The 21,724-nt window shown below is 38.1% G+C and overlaps 1 protein-coding gene across 1 annotated transcript in view; it reads left to right on the forward strand.

Moving 5' to 3' along the window:
- The window catches only part of DNAH7 (dynein axonemal heavy chain 7), a 158,788-nt gene that overhangs the window by 99,323 nt on the left and 37,741 nt on the right, over nucleotides 1–21,724 (forward strand). Inside the window, exons 39-48 of the mRNA XM_088135694.1 lie at nucleotides 2,293–2,512; nucleotides 3,077–3,949; nucleotides 5,199–5,428; nucleotides 6,794–7,124; nucleotides 9,196–9,542; nucleotides 11,558–11,738; nucleotides 13,901–14,086; nucleotides 17,480–17,643; nucleotides 19,006–19,160; nucleotides 20,053–20,243. Of these exons, the coding sequence (XP_087991820.1) occupies nucleotides 2,293–2,512; nucleotides 3,077–3,949; nucleotides 5,199–5,428; nucleotides 6,794–7,124; nucleotides 9,196–9,542; nucleotides 11,558–11,738; nucleotides 13,901–14,086; nucleotides 17,480–17,643; nucleotides 19,006–19,160; nucleotides 20,053–20,243 (2,878 nt within the window). The remainder of the gene's footprint in view (nucleotides 1–2,292; nucleotides 2,513–3,076; nucleotides 3,950–5,198; nucleotides 5,429–6,793; nucleotides 7,125–9,195; nucleotides 9,543–11,557; nucleotides 11,739–13,900; nucleotides 14,087–17,479; nucleotides 17,644–19,005; nucleotides 19,161–20,052; nucleotides 20,244–21,724) is intronic.

The following is a 21,724-nucleotide window of genomic DNA, read 5'->3' on the forward strand; positions in this document are numbered from 1 at the left end:
AAAAAGATGATTGCCTGCCACAATACCCTTCCCAAGCATCGTGCCATCCAGGAGTATTGGACTGTAATATCTGCATTTCCCATCCTGCAGGTCTTCAAGGATATCTTTAAACATATCAACTTCATGCAGAATTGACCCGCTGATGACATGCCAATATACTGTAGCCAATCTTCAAATTAATTTCTGAAGGATATAGAAAAGCAGATATAGTTTATTGTATCAGAGCCATTGATTGATTCATTGATTGTATTTAAATACAATTAAACTCAGAAGACAAATCCCAGTGATTTATACTACAAAATAAAAAGAATAGTAAGAATATAAAAACCAGTTAAAATATAAAACTACCTTAAAACAATAGATGACCATTCACCTCCACTGGAACAGCTCTGTCTTTAGTCATTTTGAGAAGACCAACAATGAGGATACCAATCTAATTTCCATAATAGTGAAGGATGCAACTGAAAAATGTTGCTTGCAATCCCCTGCCCCATTCACTTCCCCTGCATTAAAAGATATTGGGGCAAGTCCACACTGGACTCAACAACAACAAAACTTTATCACAGCCGAAGGCCAGTGATAAAAGGTATAAGTGAAAACAGCTAAAAAATCATTAAATAAAAGTAGAATAATATAGGTAATTGTAATAGTTGAAATAAGAGTATGTTACAACTGGGGGAGACCTTTCACCAAATGATGCCTACTTTTGATGGCTGCTGCACAGTATTTTGCTAGGATCAGAGTTATAAACAGTCTATAATCAGAGAAAAAGATGTGCATGTAAATATTGTCAAATAGTCCAGGGCACTGATGTAAAAGAGGCAGGGTACAAACATGATGAATATCTCCATAGATGGTACAATAAAATAACACATGTGGGACTGTTTCAACATCTCCAGTTTCATACGGGCAAATGTGTTTCTCAAATGGAATTTTAGAGTATCTTCCCTGTAATAATGCCGAAGGCAAAATATTATACCTTGCCCCAAAAAAGCTTTCCTTAGTTTGAGAAATGTCAGTGAAGAAAGACAAGGACAAGTTGGATGGGCTGCTTCTATGCAGAAAGGTTGCGTAGGCAATATATTGCCAACAACCCTGCTCTGTATGTCTATATTTATTTATGGATTTATTTGGTAAATTTATATAGCTGCCCATCCCACATACGTGACTCTGAGCAGTGTACAAACACACAAAAAAAATACAACAAAATAACCAAAAAAACAACCAAAATCATAAAAAACTATTAACACCCCCCCATCTGTAGAAGAGTGCACTCCGTTTCCCTAGTAATATGGCCACTTTACAGGCTCTATACCCACGTTCCCGGATCCCCAGATCAGATGGCAAAGCCATGTCTTCAGGCCCTTCTGGAAGGCCAGCAAGGTTGGAGCCAATCTGACCTCAGAGGGAATGATAGTCCAAAGAGCAGGGGCCAAGGGAAAGAGGCTCTCGTCCTGGGTCCCATCAGATGACATTCCTTTGTGGACAGGACCTGCAACGTGCCCCTTCTGCCAGTCCTGATGTTATAAGGGTTAGGGTTGACACAAAAGCAAGGCACTTCCCTCAAGATGTTGGCTGTTGTGTCCTGAGTTGTATCTAATTTCCAACTAATTTCCAATTGCCCAACCTCCAGCGTTCTGAATATGAACATCTTCATATCCAAATAAACAAGGAAATTATTATTCCAAGCATGTTACTTGGGGTAGCCCAATATTCCCATTATAAACTAAAGAACACCAAAAACTAAACAACTAAGCAACTAAAAAACATTATAAACTGAAGAACAGAATGCTAATTTCCCTTACTAAATAAATTGGAAGAATAATAAACAAGTATTTCTGGATTGGTCTCATAAAATGAAGATAGTGTAGTGTCTGTCGATCACTGCTTTTGGGTAGTAATTTTTGGTCCTTTATAATTGCTGGAAGGCCAAGGGTTCCTGAATCAGTCCCATGGATGTGTGAAGTAATTTGACTTCACTGTGAAATTCACTCATACCAGATGCTGTTGCCATCCAGACAGCACCTATGCACCTGACATGTCCCAGTTCCTGGCAAGGGTGGGAATTCTTTTTTTAATCTTTTCATAAATAGTGGTTGCTGGTTTTGTTTAGTGTACAGCTTTATTGATGACTGCTACTTATATCCAAGTGTTTTACAGCCATCATCTGTAACCCAAAATTATATTTAATGAGCAATACAAAGAATTTGGTGAATGTGGGAAAATGTTTAAGTTTCTATTTTGTGTTGTATGAACTGTTCTGCTGCTTTCATCTTAACTTTCAATCAACAGTTATAGCTTCTCCCCGGAATGTGTTCAACTGACTGCACAAATTATTAATAGCACAATGACTGTGTACAAAGAAGCTATGGAGAACCTGCTCCCTACACCCACCAAATCACACTATTTGTTCAATTTGCGAGATTTCTCTCGGGTCATTCAAGGGGTTTGTCTGTCACGACCTGAAACAACAGTTTCTACAGGAACCATAAAACGCCTTTGGGTTCATGAGGTAAATTTCCCATTAGTAACTTAATTGAAGGCTCAGTCTTACATTTGCTTGTAAAATATTTTCTTGTAAAATAAGCTACTGAATGGTTGAAAGCTTTAGCAGCATAAGCAATTAACTGCTGTGCCTTGTATGACCATTTCCACTTAAAAGAAGTCAACAATAGATGTTATAATAAAGAAAAAGCAACAACAATGTGTGACTGGCCATACCCACTGGAGTACCCATTTTGTGAATGGGAACACCATCTGTCCTTCTACTGCAGAGATCATGATGGCTAAAAGAAAGGCAGCCTTCCTCAACATGGTGCTGGCTGAGGATGATAGGAATTGTAGTCCCATCTGGAGAGCATCATGTTGAGGAAAGCTGCTGTAGGACTACACTGTGTTCGTGCCAATCAGTAAACTCGTTGTTGATAGAAAATAGCTTTTCCACATGTCATTTAGTTATTCCTTTTGATTATATAGCTTCTCAAGCTTAATAATTTTTCCTGGAAGAAACTATGTTCCTTTGTCATATATTTGTAATTAATTATTATAAACAATCACACTATTGTTTGTTGTGCAGGTCCTTAGGGTGTATTATGACCGCTTAGTAGATAAAGCAGATCGATCATGGCTGGTTGGATGCATCCGAGAAGTAGTAACAAACCACTTGGAAGAAGAGTTTCATGAACTTTTCCAAAGATTGGATTTCAATTATGATGGTAGGGTAGAAGAGGATGATTTGCGAAGCTTGATGTTCTGTGATTTTCATGATCCTAAAAGGGAGGATACAAATTATAGGGAAGTCTTGGATGTGGATGAACTGAGACATGTTGTTGAGAGCCATATGGAAGAATATAATAATATGAGCAAAAAGCCTATGCAGCTGGTTTTATTTCGATTCGCTATAGAACATGTTTGTAGAATTTCACGCATTTTGAAACAACCTCGTAGCCATGCCCTTCTAGTTGGTGTTGGTGGAAGTGGTCGACAGTCCCTAACACGTTTAGCAGCCTATATGGCTGACTACACACCATTCCAGGTAGAAATCTCAAAGAGTTATGGGACCAATGAATGGCATGAAGATCTAAAAGTCATTCTAAGGAGATCTACTGAAGGTGAGATGCAAGGAGTTTTCTTATTTACTGACACCCAGATAAAAAGAGAGTCATTTTTAGAAGACATCAACAACTTGTTAAATGCTGGAGAAGTGCCAAACCTCTTTGCAGTTGATGAGAAGCAAGAAATCTGTGAAAAGATGCGCTCTATTGATCGCCAACGGGATAGAAGCAAGCAGACTGATGGTAGCCCCATTGCTCTTTTCAACATGTTCATTGATCGTTGTCGGGATCAGCTCCATGTTGTATTGGCCATGAGTCCCATTGGAGATGCCTTCCGAAATCGTCTTCGGAAGTTTCCAGCTCTTGTTAATTGTTGCACTATTGACTGGTTTCAGGTAAGGCTCTGAAATACAACTGTGAGAAATGCATGAAAGCACTTGGGGCAATCCAGTTTTGGCATTATCAGTGAAAATATGAACGAGTCTTTTGCAGTGAGCATTAGCACTTTACTCCTTTCTTTCTGGTGGGGAAATGAGCCAGGAAAACTTGCTGCTCTGTGGTGGGAACAAACAATGATTTGAGTTCCAAACCAGCCAGAAATTGAAGCAATGGTTTAAAGCTGGCTTCCATATTCTGCCGTATCAAAAAGCTATTTAAGTATGTTTCTGCTATGTATATAACTGTAAGCTATGGTTAATTATGGATTTATTGTGGCTTATTTAACCGTTTGCAAATATTTTGCCCATGGTGTGATGGAAAGAAGATATGAAAAATATTGTTTCCTTAAGATAAGTTTTTGCTTAAACAAATTCTGCTGATTTTTTTTTCTATGTTGAGTGGGGTTTTTTTAATGGAAGAAGTATATAATCCCCTGACTGTATTTTAAAATGGTACATATTTCTTTTCCTTTCTAGCTAATAGCTTTGGGAGTGAGATTATTTGGATTGGGGCTATTGTTCAGAACTAAATGGGCTGATAGCTGTCCTACTCCCTTCCTTTCATGCTGTAGCCTCCCTCACTCTGCAGCTTTTCTTAAGCAAGAAAAAGAACCTGAGAGCTTCAAATATGGAGCATCCAATTCACGATAAGTTTGATCTTTAAGCTTAGTGATTTTTATCATATATCCATAGCAGCTTTCTTTTTCTACTCAAAAGCACCCATGCCGTTTTTGTTAGACTCTTTGTTAGGCTGTTGTCCCTGTAAGTTTCATGGAATCCCAGTAGTATATTTTTAGTGGTAGCTTCTTAAAGGTGGAAAACAGACATGAGTTAATTCCTCCCAAGCTGTGTGCAGCTGCACAATTCTCTTTTGGCTGCCCCTGGACTCTCTCCTACCACTTGGGGCCATAGCCTGTAAAATTTGGCAATATGATATAAATATGTTTCCAATGCTTTCTATGGCTTTAACTCAGTAAGAACCATTTAAAAAACATAACCCTTACCATTTTCTGACAAGGCCACATTTTCTCTTGCCACTGGCATACCTATCTACTTTTCAGTGTGGTATTTGGCCCCTTATGAAACCTATGCAGTAGTTGAACTCTTTTCTTTTTAATGGCTCTTTTTAACCCATGAGTATTCTTTATGTAACACTCTTCTTTCATAATAACAGTCAGATCTTTTTTTTCCCCTTCCTTAAATTCAGTCATGGCCTACAGATGCTTTGCAGGCAGTTGCCACTCGCTCCCTTGGCGATATTGAAATGTCTGAAGAAACCCGAAACGGTTGCATTGATATGTGTAAAAAGTTTCATACTTCAACCATTAATTTGTCTGAATCGTTCTATACTGAGCTCCAGAGACACAATTACGTAACACCCACTTCATACCTGGAATTAATTTCCACTTTCCAATCCCTACTGGAAAAAAAGAGAACGTAAGTATGATTGATGTAGCATTTGTTAGCAAAAATAATCTTGTACTGTTTCCTCCACCACTGCCCCACACCCACCCACTCCCCACCCAAACACAGAGCCCAACAAGGGATGTATGTAAACAGAAATAGGACACGGTACATAGATCTCACACACAAGGAAGGTGGCTTTTTTCATACCCAAAGAATAATGATTAGGAGGTCAAACCAGTCAATCTTAAAGGAAATCAACCCTGATTGCTCATTGGAAGGATCGATAATCAAGCTCAAGCTCAGATACTTTGGTCACCTAATGCGAAGAGAGATCTCTTTGGAGAAGACCCTGATGCTGGGAAAGATTGAAGGCAAAAGGAGAAGAGGACAGCAGAGGATGAGATGGTTAGATAGCATCACTGAAGCAATGAGCATGAAACTGAGCAAACTCAGGGAGGCAGTGAAGGACAGGAAGGCCTGGCGCAATATGGTTCATGGGGTCACGAAGAGTCGGACACGACTTAACAACTAAACAAAAGAATAATGATTAAGGACAATTATTATAATTATAATAATATTGCTACTGCTAGAAGCTAACATAGCATAAAATGTAAGATGTTCAAATAGTTCAAGACTAAGAGTACAAATAATAAATTGCTGGGTTATCTGCGATGATAATTTTTTTCAAGCAAAACTAAAAAGAAAGTTTTATTTTTGTTTTCTTCTTTTCTCAGTCTGTTTACCATAGGTAAACCATAGGTAAACAGACAGCTGGTTTGTAAAAAAAATGCGAAATAAGAATGGTTTGTTTGAAAAAATATTTCAGATATACCTTTCCACTTTCTGTTTCACTTTTATTAGTATTTTGAATTGATTAGATTCTACTGTTTAATTCTATTGAATATTATGTTTTGAGATTGGTTCTGGAAGCTTGTCTTCCTTCCTTCCTTCCTTGAGTAAATCCCTTTATGTCTGGTTTTTCCTTTGTTCACAGCAGCCTACAATGCAGAATAAAATCAATATTATAAAAGAGTGCTCCAAATCATGTATAAAACAAAAAATAAACAAACAACCCCAACCCCCATACCTTGTAAAGACTGCAACTTCAGTTGATACCAAATGCCACAATCTGTTATTTTTGGAACCCTTTTGGAAAGCTGCTGAAGAAGCATCTCAGTGACCATCCAAGATTTAAGTAAATCATCTTAAGACTCAAGAAATGCACTATTATTCTTATTAATTTACTGGATTGGAAGGGGAAATGGTAGAAGTAGTGCTCAGCAGAGACACAATTCCCATCGTGATGGGTGGGTGGGTGGGTTGGTGCTTGAGGGTTAAATCAATGACACTTGTATGGCAATGTTGTTCAGATTTAGTCTTCTGATTTATCTCCAGTGAGGTGATGAAACTGAAAAAGAGGTATGAAGTGGGCTTGGAGAAATTGGATTCAGCTGCTGCCCAGGTGGCGACCATGCAGGTGGAACTGGAAGCCTTGCAGCCGCAGCTAAAGGTAGCGAGCAAGCAGGTGGATGAGATGATGGTCGTTATTGAGAAAGAATCTTTGGAAGTTGCAAAGACGGAGAAGATTGTGAAGGCTGACGAAGAAGTAGCCAATGAGCAAGCCATGGCTGCCAAAGCCATCAAAGATGAATGTGATGCAGATCTGGCAGAGGCTTTGCCAATCCTGGAAAGTGCCTTGGCTGCTCTGGATACTCTGACGGCACAGGTACAGCCTCTGTTTCATTCTTGCTGAGCTCCTTCAGCCGAAAGGGAGAGGCATGTCAATTTTTATTTTTATATAGATAGAGAGAGAGAGAGAGACTTTCTGTAGAGAATGGTCAAGGCTGACATGGCATTCATTTGTTACATTGCTCCAGAATTTTACTTTTGCCTCATTTAAAGGGTGCCCCTCTCCCTTAGAGAGAAGACACTGCCAAGCTCAGCTTTGTTCTTCTAGCTTGAGTTGAAAGGCTGGGGAAATTAGAAACATACACAGACTTACTCAGAAAACCGTCTCAGTTATCTTTCTGTTAACCTGAAAGAGAATGAAATAAGAGACAGAGATGGTGTCATTTTGCCTCAGATGGCAGGAGCAGAACCAGTGAGTTGAAACTACAGGAAAGTAGATTCAGGGTAGGTGGAATTTCTTGATGATAAAAGCTGCCAACCAGTATGTTTCCCTTCACTGCCAGTTTTCAAACAGAGGCCAGACCCATCTTATCTAAAATGCCTTAGCAAATCCTGCACCCAGCAGGGGGTAAAGGGGTGACCTTCTTTGAAAGATGATTCTGTGTGGAATTTTGCTTTGTTTCGGGCAGTTTATTGAAGGAACTTGATAAGAAAGGAAAGAAAAGATAGGGACACAAGTTTCTGTCCACTATAAATGTCATTTTAAAAAATGATAAGTGCTAGAAATGATGATGAATTTAACCATCTGCTGAGTATCTGAATTAGTTATCAGATACTCTTTGGTGTCTGTCAGAGTTGTTTGACATTGCCATTGGTCTGCAAACATAAAATTTAACAGTGAATGTCAGTGCTCACTGGGTATTTTTCACTAGTACAGGTGTACTGATATAACACTGAAAAATATTTGATTAGTTGAACTTGAAAAAATAAATGGGAAGGACTGATCACTTGTTATACAATGAAATGTAATGATACTTAATCTGGATTACTTAATCACAATCATATTACCAGAAGCCCTATAAAGAATAGGAATCAGCTTTCAAAACTAACTGTTAAAGTAAGGTTAGGAAAATCACAGATTTCAGTCCAACTGTGCAAGTTACACATTTTAAAAAAAGGGATTGAAATTGCTTGTTAGGGGAAGTATTGACAGCGTGTAGGCGCAGGTGCATGTTTATGGCATGGGTCTGATAAGTCAGCCTTGGGTGTCTTAACCCAGCATTTGTTTCATCTTACTGGGCCAATTCTACTTACCAGGTGGCCCATTAGGCATTTCGCCTTCCATGCCCAGCTCCATGCCATTGTGGAATGGCTTCTTATCCATTTGAAGTTTGAGAATAAGTTGAGATTGTTTTGGTCCCAAGAGCACATGTAGTGTGTATGTATAAAGTGTGGGAGGAAAGACTGAGCTGTATACTGGAACTGATTTCCGAAATCTTTATTCTTTCTGATATGACAGATACATGAATGTTTTTTTTAATAAAAGGGAGCAATGCTGATTTTCTATGTATATTGTAGTACAAGGCCAAATTTTCTTCTGCATTTAATACAATCACTCTTACACAAATTTAAAATAAATTACTTTTCACAGTTGTTTCAAAGAAAAGTAATTTTTAGAGAAATTCTTATGGGGTTTATAGACGTTTCCTGCACATACCTGAGTTATAAAATGATCAAGGAGGTGGTTGAGTGGGGGATAGATACGTAATAGAAAAGGGGAAAGGTGTGAAAACATAGCATCTTCGGTCACCTCACAATGATAAGATAAACTCAAACTTCCAATGGCTGCTACTCTTAGGCTTGTAATGTAAAAAATAAGCAACCGAGAAGGGTAAAAAAAAAAAAAGAATTAAGAGGGAAAAGGTAAAGAAGATAAATCAGCCTGGAGTTCCTTGTTGTGATTCTTCTACTGGCCAGCTATAGTGGAAATAGGTTTGTGGTTACCTGAATGGAGAACATTGTTCTTTGTCATGGCTTCCTTAGTTCTGATGTTCTTCGGAGAGGTTCCAACTGGTCTGCCATCAAAATATGATTACATTTGTAATATTGTTTTCAAAATTAAAAATAAAATATGTTTTTCCCCTATCTAATCTTTTGAATACCTAAAGGATATCACTGTTGTCAAGTCCATGAAGAGCCCCCCTGCTGGTGTGAAACTTGTTATGGAAACCATTTGCATTCTGAAAGGGATTAAGGCAGATAAAATTCCAGATCCAACAGGTACTGGAAAAAAGATAGAAGATTTCTGGGGCCCAGCTAAGAAACTCCTTGGGGACATGAGATTTCTGCAATCACTTCATGAGTATGATAAGGACAACATCCCTCCAGCTTACATGAATATCATTAGAAAACAGTACATCACCAATCCAGAATTTGTTCCTGAAAAGATTCGGAATGCTTCCACAGCTGCAGAAGGGCTGTGCAAATGGGTCATAGCCATGGACTCCTATGACAAGTAAGTGCTGGTTTCAAAGCATAATGTAGATGAAGAATGTTGGGCTGGACTAGTGGGAAGTGTGTGTGTGCCTGTTTCTCCTTCCCCAAGCGGTGGTAGAAAGTTGCAGGAATAGAGATATACACAGTCTCCCTTTGTGAAAAGAGTGTGGCAGCATTATCTAGCTTTCTTTTTATTTCCAAATACATGTGGGAGCTGGCAGCTATCCAGACTCATATTGTCCAAACTATCGATTAACCATGCAGATTTCCCAGGTACGGAAATTTGGGGTTCCTTTTCTACTGATTTATATACATAACTGTCTTTTTCTTCCAGACCTGGATGTACCCAGGCCTGTAACACAGCCCTGGTCCTGAGTGGGAGAACTGATTCCCCCAGGGAATTCCCAAGCAGGATCCCTTTCAACTCTTATTTCAAACAAATCTGTTGCCAACTATTCCTTGTGGCTCTGAAGGGTGTTTTCCTTCCTTTCTGGGGCATCCAAAAAGAAAGAATCCCACAGGTATAACACTGGTACGGTGGTAACATTAAACAACACTAAACTATTGAACTCAAAGGATAGGAATCTTCCAGTCCATCCTCCCCTCGTAAAATAGACTAAGCAGTCTCTTTAATGGTAGAGAACATTTGTAAAACCCAAACAGACCAACTTTCCCCCTTCTCTTGACAAATGGACTCAAAACAAACAGCTGTCTCTGCAAAGCCTCCTACAGTATAGCACTTCCTCTTCTTCTCTTTCTCTGAGCCTTCTTCTGAGTTACATCTCCTATCTGGCCCATCTGAATCCAGGCCACTTCTCCTTCTTTCAGGACAGGTCTTCTAGTCTCAAACCTTACCCAGCAGAACCCATTGGGTGAGTTTTCTCATCGGTGAAACTTCAGCCCTCTCTTTCTTTGTAGTGGTCGAGCTGCCAATTGTTGCTCCTGATTGCTTTGCATTCTTGGGCAAAGCTGCAGGGAGTGGGATCCCAGAGGGGGAAGGACTTTGTACCATATGCGTTTTGCTTTTTACTTTTTCTTCCAGCAACTTCCTGCTCTGCTATTTTCTAGTGCCCTCCCTTTCTTCCTTCCTTTGCTCCTTTTCTACACCCAAACTTGGGGTCTTTTATATGGTTCTGAGCTGATTCTCTGCCTACACCCCAAACTACTGTCTTTCTGTCTATTCTGTTCCCCTTTCCTCACTACTCAATCCATTAAACCTTAACACCAAAATCAGAATGTCTAGTAAGAGCTTCCTATCTCTTCCCACAAACTCTTTTATCTCCCATCTCAGATAATCCTATTTCTTGCATCCTGCTATTTAGCTTAAGAACCTTTCACAGCTTGCACTAACTGTTAGGTTGCATGGTTATATTTATTTTTATGTATATGTATATAAGTTTAAGCATATTTACTTGAACACCCTTTATGGATGGGGGTTGTTTTATTTAACAAGTTAATAGATAGCAGATTCTCTCTCTCTCTCTCCATATACATACATATTGTGTGAGTGTGTGTCTTTATCTATCTATCTATCTATCTATCTATCTATCTATCTATCTATCTATCTATCTATCTATCTTTAAAGAGTGTAGATCTTACATCATTCACAGAATCAGAGGTGTCTGAATATATCGCATCACTGACTTGTAGTCTAAGCCCATTTGGACTTTAAAGAATATTGCTAACACAACGAATAAGAGAGAGGATCTGATTTTTGACAAGGCAAAGGGCAACATCACATCCCAACTATCAGATGATTAAAATGTTTAGATGTTACTTCTGCTCAAATTTTCCTCTTGGGTCTTCATATTTTGGAGGAAGATAGTTAACAGTCCATAAGTCATCTGATACTTTGAATTGCGATTAAGATTTCTATTGCCTTGTTAATGGAGTCATTGTATATATGTGCAAGAATGTTTGTGTGTGTTTACATAATGTGTGTGCAGAAAGAATAGGTAGATAGTATAGCATTTGCATGTAGATGTACAAGGATAGTATCCTTAATTATTACTGTTATTATTATTACTGTTTCAGAGTGGCAAAAGTTGTTGCTCCTAAAAAGATAAAACTCAATGCAGCTGAAGGGGAACTGAAAATTGCTATGGATGGTTTGAAAAAAAAGCAAGCAGCCCTGAAGGAAGTTCAGGACAAGTTAGCAAAACTACAGAAGACTCTGGAACAAAAAAAACAGGAAAAAGCTGACTTAGAAAACCAGGTATGTAACAACCATCTTCACATATCAAAATCAAAGCAAAACAGAAGCCTGTTCCATTGCTTTAACCTATTTGTTTGTTTGTTTCTTCATTTATAATCCATTTTTCAAAACCCTAATCAGGATACTTAACAATCAAATGCACTTTGTTTTTTAAACAATGCAAAGGCTTGAACCCTAAAAATGGCCCATTTCTCCTCCCACTGCTCCACATCCTCAGTCTTTCTGAGAATCTAGCCTTCAGTAGAGGCTTTGAGGAAAGGAGCTATGGTGGTTGAACAGAGTAGAAATCCCATTGCACTGCATTGATTGTGGTTGTGTAATATTGAACAGATTCATTGTGTCCAATATACTACAATAGACTTATTTTAATTTGCTACAATCTTACTGATGCAAGATATGAACCCTGATTGTTTTATGCTCTACTTTTAGCCAGGGTCACATTTTTCTGTGCCTATACTTTGAAACAGACATTTTTCAAGATGTGTGAGAATTCTTGCTTCCAACACTAAAAAATTCTATTGAGAGTTCTTGTCCTTCTGAATTAAAAGTCTGCAGATCATCTGCCAAGTAGGCCTGAGGATCAAAGCAACAGCCATAACATCTGAAGAAAATATTGGAATTTTACTAAATGATTTAGTTAATTTATTAGATACAGTGGACTCTTCATTATACCAAAATGTGCTGATAACTATCATCTTCCTACATTGGCATAAATGATAACATCAAAAGTGTTTTATACTTAAAACATTTTGAACCTACCTGGCAGTTATATGAATAATATAGTAGTGAAGGTGATGGTTTTGTAGTGGGGAGTGGGGAGACTCAGCTTCAATTTCCCACTCAAGCAGAAAACTTACTGAGTGATGTTGGGCAGGTCACTCCCAGACCAAGCCATCTCACAAAGGTTTTGTGCAGATAAAATTTGAGGAGATGCCCATGTACATTGCTTAGGCTTTCAAGAGAAAAAAAGGAAATAATCAATCAATGGTTAAATGGAGCTTAAACCCTTAAACCCTGCTGCAGTTGGTGACCTGGCTGTTGGATTGCAGAGACCTGAGCATGACAGAATGCAGGATGTGTAAGGATATATTATTTTTGTACAGGAAACTCTGTTTGGATTTGGGGATAGTATTTCTGACAGTTCAGTGGGGCAGCTGGATTTCCCTTAATTAAATGGATGATTTCTGTCTGGGAGAATACTTGGACAGGACGGAAAGTGCATTTCTGAGCTGGATTTTGTGATGGCGTGAGCTCTGCTACAGCCATCCCTTCCTATGTTGATCCCATTTGCTGGGATAAATGAGGAAATAATGAGGCTTCTCTGTTCCTTCCAACACCCCTGTGCACAGACTGCTGCATTTTACTCTTATTTGCATCAGGGAACCAGGGACCATTCCCCCTTGGCCTGGTCTGTCCATACTTTTACATTTCTTTTGTTGATGGGCTGCTAGTCAAGAGCACAAAGCAAGCATAGAGAGGCACATTTGGAGTAGGACATAGTTTAACCTTTTCTTAGAAAAGGGGAAGCAACTGAATAAAGAGATACCTCCCTCAAACTTGTGCTTGCCAGATGCTGGCTAGAATGAGGGAGTTGACACATGGAGAAATTACCAAGTTAGGGAAGGCTATCCAAGAGCTGAGGAGTCAAAGAAAGTGCCTCCATTCCACGCAGCTGGAACTGCAGCTAGTTCAATGTTCAATGTTTATTAGAGAAAACATTTTTGACAAACTGCCAGATAGAAAGCTCCATATGCATTCAATTCCTGGGCCACATCTGTGTGAGAATGACCTTCATAAGTCAGTGTCATGCTCTTGTATGATATGTATTGTTTATTGAGATGCAACTGTTTTTGGTATTGCATATAAATCCATTATCAATTTCGCGCTGCAAACTGAAGGTGATAATTCATTTGAAGGCAAGAAGAATGGAAATGCTATTGACCTTGTTGAATTCAGCTGTGACAATTTGTCACACACATTTCTCCCAGCTTTCTCATCTTGAGGTTTCAAATATAAAAACTTTTCTATGACGATGATGGTAATAATCATAATAAGCAATACATATATAATAGTTTTCAGAAGTACTGAAAGTAAAGCATGTAACTCTTTGTAGTAGCACTAGCTGGGATGGCTTTGCTTAAAGTTTATATTTTGATTTTAAGGTTGATCTGTGCAGCAAAAAGCTAGACCGAGCAGAAAAATTACTTGGTGGCCTTGGAGGTGAGAAAACCCGTTGGAGCCAGGCAGCTTTGCAACTGGGAAAACAGTATGTCAATTTGACAGGCGATATCCTCATCTCATCTGGCATTGTAGCTTACTTGGGAGCCTTCACATCCAGCTACCGACAAGTAAGGGACGAATGAACGATTGAATGAATGAATGTGTGAAGTTTTAGTAAACCGAATGCTTCTGCAGCAAATATGCAATATTTTTTTGCCTGATACCCAAGCATATACCTTTACCTCAGTTTGAAAATAAAAGCAATGGTATGAAAACAACATATAAGAAACATATGAAGGTAACATTGTTAAAAAAGCATTTTTTAAAATTTAACATAGTCATCTTCAACTCGAGGTATACCATCACTGCCAACTAATATAGACCATTGGTGGGACATTTCCTAATCTTGATCCTTAGGTATTGTTGGATTGTAACTCACGCTGTCTTTAATTATTGGCAATCTTGGCTAGACCTGATATGTTATAATTCAACAACATATGGGAAATACTGTTTTAAGGAGAAATGACCTACTGTATATTGATCTTGAGATGTTCCACATACAAAGACCATCATGCCACTGAGCATGAGAAAGAGCACATGTTTTATCTGTAGTTGAACTTAGCTTCTGTTCCTGACACCTCCATATAGATTTGGATATACTCCTTTTCGAAAAACCCAGAGCGCCACTGTCAATCAGTGTAGACAGTATTCAGGTAGAGGGACTAATGGCCTAACTCAGTATAAGGAGTTCCATGAACAACAATTTTTTCCCTTTAGAATCTGTGATATTTCCTCAGAAAGTCTAGTAGAATGTTGTGTCTGCAGTAACTAAAGTTAAGGATTGTGGCAAAATATTTGGAGAAAAACGTGGATGTTCAGGATTTCCCATATGTTTCACCTTAATTTCTTGGGCCATTTTTGAGCTGTTCATAAGAACTGTTTCTACATTGGCGAGGCATTGATAACCTTAGTTACACATTCAATCAAATCTTTATTATGGTCAAAGACCAGTGTAATTAGTTACACATTGTATTCTCCATGTAAATCTCTTTTTAGAGGCTGGTAAGGTGTACCATATAGAGACTTTTGTCACCAGCCTTAAAAATAATTCTTGATGTTCTGAAAAGTTAGGGGATTTTAGACAGAGTTTTGATTTTCATATTTCTGAAAATCATAACAGATTCTAACCTCAGCACACAACCATTTTCTGATATATTTGTGACTGTCTCATTAGAAGCTGTGGGAATCTTAAAATCTTTCCCTAGTTTCAGTGGGAATTAATCATGGCATCCTTTAGCTGGATCAGAGCTAATATACTTCATAACTCAGGCCCATGGAGAAGTTAGATTGAGATTATGACTCTCCCAAATTGCAAGCTATTGCTGTACAATTATGTTTTCCTTCATTAGACCAATGCAGCAATTTCTATTAAGAAGGCATAATGGAACTGAGACATTTATAGGGATGATAATAAAAAATATTTGATACTTGAATCCTACGTTCTGTTTTTTTTTTTTTTGTGGGGGGGGCACTGTATAGCCATTTTCATTCTTCTGTTTCCTCCATCTCTAAACAATATTCTTTCCTTTGTTAATTTCTTAACAAGTGATCAGGGATTTATAGAGGGTAAGTATGAAACACAAGCAATAATTCTGGTAGGAAAAAAGAATCACATATTTTTATGGTTGATTTTATATCCCCTACAAAATAGATTTAATTTATTCTAATTCTCCATAGTTAACTTGATTTTATTAACAAGTGACAGGCAATTATCCTTAAATCAATGTTTTGAGTAGGATAATGCTCCAAACGTTTAGTTGGAGTTACTGTCTAAGCAATTTCAAAGTTCTTTGAAATGTTGTTATACATTGTAATCAGTTCCCAAGTTCATCATTTCAAACAATGTATCTAATTTATTCAATTGCATGGCAAGTTGTTATGAACATATAGGCCATATGAGTAAATCCTTCCAGTTGATTGACTTTAAAATGCTTAACTATTCTCTGAAGGCATATCCACTTCCATTGCTATTTAAGACCATCCAATTTAGTTTCCTTAGTATTTTTTAAACCTAGTGCACTATTTAAAATTATTTCCAACTTTGTTAATATAAAAACGATTTGTCTTCACTGTAATCCTGTTTTCTACTTACTGTGAATTATATTTGTTACTGTGGGAAAGAAATAGTTGGGGCAGCTCTATCTGGACTTTCCTGTCCTGCCCAGAACAATCAATCTTCATCTCTGTGGGAAGGATTCCAGGGAAAGGGAGAGGATAAAAATCGGATGACTTCTCTTCTTCTAGCTGTCCTGCCTTCCTTTTCAGTTCTCATTTCCGTTTCTCAGTGAGAAAAAGTAAAACACGTGAAAAGCCTGTTTTGGTAGAATTCTCTGCTTCCTGGTTCTGCACAAACATTCAAAGCTACCAGTCTCCAGCTTAGTTTGTTGAAAAAATCCCAATGCTTGCTGTATCTAAGCATCTTTTTTTTTTAATATAAGCATTAAATCACATTGACAGAAAAACAAAGGTATCTGCATCAGCACATACAGTCTCTTCGCATTATTCATGAAAGATTCTGTAGATATTTGAGTGTCTTTTCCCCCTGGTGTATGCTCATTATCTCTCTTCCAATAAGTCTGTTTCAGTCATAGCATGATCAGTTTTCTGCTGTTCACTGGGCCAGTTTTAACAGATTTTGATGTACACTAAGTCGGCTAGAAGGATTTTGTCCCCCAAAATGGGTTATAGATACCTGACCCATTTGAATCCAGCAATGAAGATAAACTAGATGCCAGGAAATCCCAACTGAAGATCCCACGCTATCATATGTCCTGGACAAATTCTTTCGCCTTCTTACTCAAAATAGAGGAAGACGTGCCAAACCATACCTGTAGTGAGAGCCACCCAGTCAGCCTTGTCCTCAAAGGAAAATGTGCAGCCCTTTTAAGGCTTGAGAGCTTTCTAGATTGACCCTAGAAGCATACCCAGTCATAACAACAGACACAACTCTTTTGCTCTGTGACTTTTAGCTTTAGCCTTCTGTTTCTGGCCATAGCTTTCACTAAGTATTTGATGTCTGATCTTCAGAAGACCAGGCATGTACATCTCTCTGGATTTCAGCTCTCGTGATAAACAGTATCTGGGATCTTTCACTAGATACACTTCTGAGTTCACTGCATGATTATGAAGTTTCTCCCCAAGTGCATTGGGGAAGAAATGGATAAAATCAAGGCTAATTGGATGGTGAAAGGCAAAAACTTGATATGTTCATTTTAAGTTTCATTAAATGAATAATAGCCTAAAATACTTCTTGGGACTAATTTTGCAGCCATTACATTATTAGGTTTTGGTAGAAGGCATTGGATTAAAAATGATTAAAAGGAATTCGAATTTGTCCCAGCAAATTGCCAAGAGTGACAAGTCATTGATACTGCCAGTGAGCTTCATTGCTGTAGTAGCATCATTATACTAGCATCATTTCTCAGAATAGCTGGCCAAAACTTATCATTCTTCCTTTTCAGGATCAAGCCCGGGAATGGATATTGACATGCAAAGCCAGAGGCATTCCCTGCTCAGATGATTTTTCTCTAACTACAACTTTAGGAGAACCAGTGAAAATCAGAGCTTGGAACATAGCTGGGTTGCCTTCTGATTTATTTTCCATTGATAATGGTATTATTATCTCGTAAGTAACAGAAGCTTCAGACGGGTATAGTTTATTTCTTGAGAGAATATTGTATGCTATCTTCTACTTGAAGGGATGCAATAAGCTACTATTGTATATTTTTTGTTTAAAAAACATTAAGAATATGCATAGTTCAGTAGTGAAGCACTTGTTTGACATGCAAAAAGTCTCAGGATTTAATCCTTCACGTTTAAAGCACCCTTCCCTAAGTTTTCATCCTCCAGATTGTTGGCTGATGAAATCTCAAATTACTAGCCGGTGTGATTTCTGACCATACTGGTTTGGAATTCCAGAAGGTTGCCAAATTGGGAAGATCTAAAATAGTAGAGCTATAAAAAACCTTGAGTGGAAGCCATTAGGAACCTTTGTAATGAAGTAATACTGGTCCAAAAGAACAGAAGGACTAACTTGTGTTCACACTTTCCCTGGATTAAATTTATTCCTTTTATTGTTTTATGAGGGTACAAACTTTAGATTAAAGCACTTGCTATTCTCATGGTAAGAATATGCAGAGATTCATACGTGAGTTTGCTGATGTACCTGTTTTGTAAGGCATCAAACCAGCAACCTTTTCTTAGCTGAAATAGTGATCTAAATGCCAATACCTGCTTTCACTTCCAGAGCTGTTCACAACCAAATGTTGTTCAATATTCACTGGATGTGTGAGGGATGTGTGAGGGAGGGAGGCTCTGCCACTTGGTCCTGCTCCAATGCTAAAATTGCTTCCAGTTCTACCTTCCTGATCTTTATGCATTTGTGGAAAGATATGAATAGTGGCCTACAGCCATATACTTTTAAGTTCCTCAGATCAACTCAGCTGTACTGGGTGATTAAGGCTGTTGACCATGTAGAATAGTATTTGCATATAAAACTGCCCTTGTGTTGACCACAGATCTGCTTGCTTAGAGATCTGGAGAGTGAAGTCAACACTGCGCTGAAACTGGGATATGATCAATGAATGCAGAGAAGCCTGTATGAAAGGAATGTGGAGCACCTATTCATTTTCTTTCCCATTCTAGCATGGGAAGAAGCCCGCATGAAGGACATCTGCTAGTCATTTCTACAAAATGAGGGGAGTTCTATTTTCCCCTTGGATTACACTCTGCACCTTTGTGGATTGTGAGACACCAACTTGTTTCCTTTTGCAAAGGCCCAGTATTAAAGTGAAAGCATGAAACTAGAAGGAAATAGGCAGTTCTGCCTAGAAAGTCAAGAGAGAATCTCCTTTGGTTGCACTGTTCTGGCCCACAGAACACTTGTCTCCATTTAGGGATCTTTTAATTCAAGTACGTAATAAGATCCCAAATAAATGTGCCATGCAAATTCGCAAAGTTAGTATATTCTATTCTTTTCTCTCTCCAGGAATGCAAGAAGATGGCCACTTATGATTGACCCTCAGGGTCAAGCAAACAAATGGGTGAAGAATATGGAGAAAGCCAACAGCTTGCATGTCATAAAGCTCAGCGACAGTGAATTTGTACGAACGCTAGAAAACTGTGTTCAGTTTGGTACACCTGGTAAGCTACCACGTCTTTAAAAGTAGATGTTTCTGGCAAATCTGGGATGTATAGGAATAATTCTTATCATTGTTAGAATCAGTCTAGAGTTCATCATATTTAGATGTAAAGAAATTCATCAGAGAGTAAAACAATTTACATTTCAAAATCAATTAAGAATCCTCCAAATTGGGGAAAACTTATAGACAGGTGGGGATTTAGGACATAAAATCTCCTCAAATATTTCCCACAATAAATATTCTTTGACATCATACAGATTATATTTTACATATGAAGAACAAAATTAAAATTGATGGAGTTTGACCACATTGCAGATATGTTTTTAATTTTATTCATCACTTATAACACCCTTGTGCAACTGAAGGGATTTTCTCTTAATATCTTTTTAGGCCTTGCTATAAGAGGTTTATATCTCATTACATGCTGATTTAGTTTTTATACTTGGTCTTTATATTATCATGTAGTACTTCCAGAACTATAGGAGATACACATCCTTATTCATTCAGCTTGCACAATTTTATCTCTTTGGACAATCCTATCTAAAATGTATAAAAACTATTTTACGGGCACTACATTTCCAACGATTTATCTTCCCAATTTTGTAATAAAAGCTTCCTTATTCTTTCACGTGTTAAATATGACTGCTATCAGATTTTATTACTGATAGGCATTTTTAATAGTGTATGTAGGCAACTGGAGTTAGTGTACAAATATTTATATTTTCTACTGAACTTCCAATTACTGAGTCTCCAAGACTGCTTTCTACTTCAGTTTAAAATGTATTGCTGATATACTTGTATTTATAGAATGGCGTGTATGTTTTTTGTCCTTTGTTCTTGTCTCCTGCATCTTGTAAGTTTATGTTTTAACTGAATTTCTGGCTGAATTGAAGTGCTGCTAGAAAATGTTGGCGAAGAGTTGGACCCCATTCTCGAGCCTCTTCTGCTTAAGCAGACTTTCAAGCAGGCTGGCAGCATCTGCATCCGCCTTGGGGATTCTACCATTGAATATGCTCCAGACTTTCGTTTTTACATTACAACCAAGCTGCGAAACCCCCACTACCTCCCAGAAACATCTGTCAAAGTGAGTGTTTTGCCTGGAAACCTTGGGTTGTTTGCTTTTGTTTCATAGGCAAGTGGATGATCTTATTAGCAGTGCCACAATCCCTTCTTTAGTTCTCTCCCCATGCATATACACACACACATATATATATATATATATATTTATTTATTTATTTATTTATATCTGTGTGTTTGTGTGTGTGTGCATTTGTGTAACATTAATATGAACAGATGCTTCTTTCCACTCTGCTGCTCTGACATATATGTGAATGGTTACATGTATTATATATAATTTTAGAAATATTTACGCATATTAACATCAATACAAAGGATCTAACAATAGAAAGAAGGCAGTATAAATGACAAAGACTCCGTGTGAATAGGCCATGTATCTTCCAATTGCTGGATCAATTTCAAAGGTCCTTTTACATTCTGGAAACTGACAGATATTCATCAGAGGCCAGTTCAGTCCATAGAGCTTTAGGAACAGAAGAAACTCCACTCTAGGATTAAAACGCTTCCATTATATCTTCTGTACCTTTTTCTATAGTGCTGTAAGAGTCTCTTTATTGCTGCCTTTTTCACTACACTCTGCCTCCCAACTTCCTGCTATTGGCCAGTAGAGGAATGTGAAAATCTGTAATCCACTGAGCCCAACAACTCTCATCTTTGCATTTGCTTTTCTGGGGGGGAGTAGGGAGGAACCAACCAGCCCCTATGAGGGAGAGCAGCAAAGCTGTCCATCCAAATCATCAAGAACAGAGAAAGCACCAAGGTGCCTTGGTTTCGGGAGGGGGAGAACTCTGTGGAGCAGGAAGCTGGGAGGAGGTAGGAATTCCCATCAGTCAGACGTTGCCAACCCTGCAGTTCCAGAATAAATAGGGCAAAACTGTCTTGGTAGCATTTCCTCTGGAAAAGCAGCTGAGTGGAAAGCTGATTGGTCTATCAAAGTCTAACGGAGAGATTTCCTTTGATAGGTAGATTATTTATTTATTTATAAATCAAACTTGTATGCTACCCATCTCACTATACAATATAGTGTATAGTATATAGTCTATGTATAGTATAGTCTGTAGTATAGTGTACAGCCTATATGGATTATGTGCCATTAAGTCATTGTCAACTCTTAGTGACTAAATAGGTAGATTTTCTTCATGATGATTTGTCCTAACCTGATCTTCCAGGTCTTTCAATGGTCCTTTGGGGCATAGAGTGCTGTTATTTTCTGGCTACTAGGCAGGAATTACTTTATGGTAGCCTTCTCCAACCTAGCACTTTCCATGTGAACTGGAATTATAACTGAGAATTTCCACCCACTATCCACAAGTATGGAAATTCCAGAAATCATGAAAACATATTTTGAAGGTACTTGCTTGTAGAAGACTGCTGTATGGTAAAGAGGACAATTTTCACACAAGAGCAGAAGCTATTCTCTCCTCTTTCTCCGAAGAGTATAAAGAATCCTAAGATTTAAATAACTTTATTTGGGTAGTTGGAGATAAT

Source organism: Python bivittatus, unplaced genomic scaffold (assembly GCF_059951505.1).
Source record: "Python bivittatus isolate LINGU-HERP-01145 unplaced genomic scaffold, Pbiv_v1 ctg000200_np1212, whole genome shotgun sequence".
Lineage (NCBI taxonomy): Eukaryota > Metazoa > Chordata > Lepidosauria > Squamata > Pythonidae > Python > Python bivittatus.